The sequence below is a fragment of the Condylura cristata genome, unplaced genomic scaffold, assembly GCF_000260355.1.
Source record: "Condylura cristata isolate star-nosed mole 26May11 unplaced genomic scaffold, ConCri1.0 scaffold00004, whole genome shotgun sequence".
NCBI lineage: Eukaryota > Metazoa > Chordata > Mammalia > Eulipotyphla > Talpidae > Condylura > Condylura cristata.
The window spans coordinates 706,939-708,346 of record NW_004567105.1 but is presented as its reverse complement, the minus strand read 5'-3'; the positions used below and the strand labels follow the sequence as shown (position 1 = coordinate 708,346).

General features: G+C 71.2%; 1 protein-coding gene across 1 annotated transcript in view; it reads left to right on the top strand.

Annotated features, from left to right (window-relative positions):
* TRMU (tRNA 5-methylaminomethyl-2-thiouridylate methyltransferase) overlaps nt 1-1,408 on the top strand; it is an 8,408-nt gene that overhangs the window by 1,218 nt on the left and 5,782 nt on the right. Inside the window, 2 exon segments of the mRNA XM_012735090.1 lie at nt 20-185; nt 1,012-1,226. Coding sequence (XP_012590544.1) covers nt 20-185; nt 1,012-1,226 — 381 coding nt within the window.

Here is a 1,408-nt window from a genome sequence, read left to right as displayed (position 1 = left end):
GACGCGGCCCCGCCCCCAGGCTACCAGGTGACCGGGGTGTTCATGAGGAACTGGGACGCCCTGGACGAGCACGGCGTGTGCGCCGCCGACAGGGACTGCGAGGACGCCGCCAGGGTCTGCCAGGCCCTGGACATCCCCTTCCGCCAGGTGTCCTACGTCAGGGAGTACTGGAACGACGTGTTCAGGTGGGCGCCGCGGGGCCCCTCGGGCGGGGGCGGGGTGCCGGTGCCGCCTTCCCCAGGCCATGGGCTGCCAGGATGGAGACGCCCCGGTGCCTGTGGGGGGCGTCTGCCCACGCCAGCAGCAGGACGCCAGGGAGGGGTGTGGCCGGTCACAGCAGCCTGGGAGCCGCGGGCCGGGCTCACGCCGGGTGCCACCCTGGGGCGGCCGAGGTGGCGCGCGGGGTCTGGGTTGAACTCTGGGTCCAGACCTAATTCTGCGTCTTGGGCAGCTGCCTTTGTTTCGGTGGGGGTGACGCCTCACGAGGGCGCTGCTGGCCTGCCCGCCCGCCCTGCCCGGCGCCCCTGGCCCTTCCCGCCCTGGGCTAAGGCCGGCGGACCCGAGCAGGGCTCTCCTCATGCCCGTGGCCCCACCCCAGGGCGCCACCAGCCATGAGCCACCCAGTGTGCAGCGGCCACTTGCTGGTGGCCGGCGGGAAAAGTTGGGGGACTGTGGAGAGAACGAAACCTGCATCTTACCTCCTTGGGCCTTTAAACAAACAGGAAAGTGGACAGCCGGGCCTCGCCCTGCGCTGGCCCGGACCCTGGGGGGCAGTGGCCTGCATGAAGACGCTGGCACCCCACCTGCCCAGGCCCTCGCCTGCGCTGAAGGCCCTCGGGGCTGGGGAGGCCCCTGGGCAGTCAGCCTCGCCTCTGCCCCCCTGCTGGCGGGAGCCGCCGGACCCCACGCAGCCCCTCCCGACGGGCCGCTGCCCCAGAGCGGGGCGAGGAGGGCTCTGAGCAGGCGGAACGCGGCGCACTTCCACACGAGGGCTCGTTTTCTTTGTTCCAGTGACTTTTTGAACGAGTACGAGAAAGGAAGGACCCCGAACCCCGACATCATCTGCAACAAGCATGTCAAGTTCGGCTGTTTCCTGCACCACGCCCTGGACAGCCTGGGTGAGTCCTTGTGCGTCTTCACGGTGTAAACCGGACGCGGCGTCTTCGGAAACAGCTGGGAGCCAGAGCCAGAGGGAAGGGGCGCGGGGCGCCTGGCGACCTGCGGGAGTGGGGCCGGCGGGCGTCCTCCCTCACACGCGTGCCCGAGGCTCTCGCTCCGGCCTCAGGCGGCTCCACCTCTTCTGAGCGCAGAGCCCGTGTGCCCGGGGCTGCCGCCTGGGGCCCTGCGTGTTGCTCCCTCTGCCGGGGAGTCCGGTGCCGCCCTGTGTCGGGGTCGCCGCGTGGGCCCC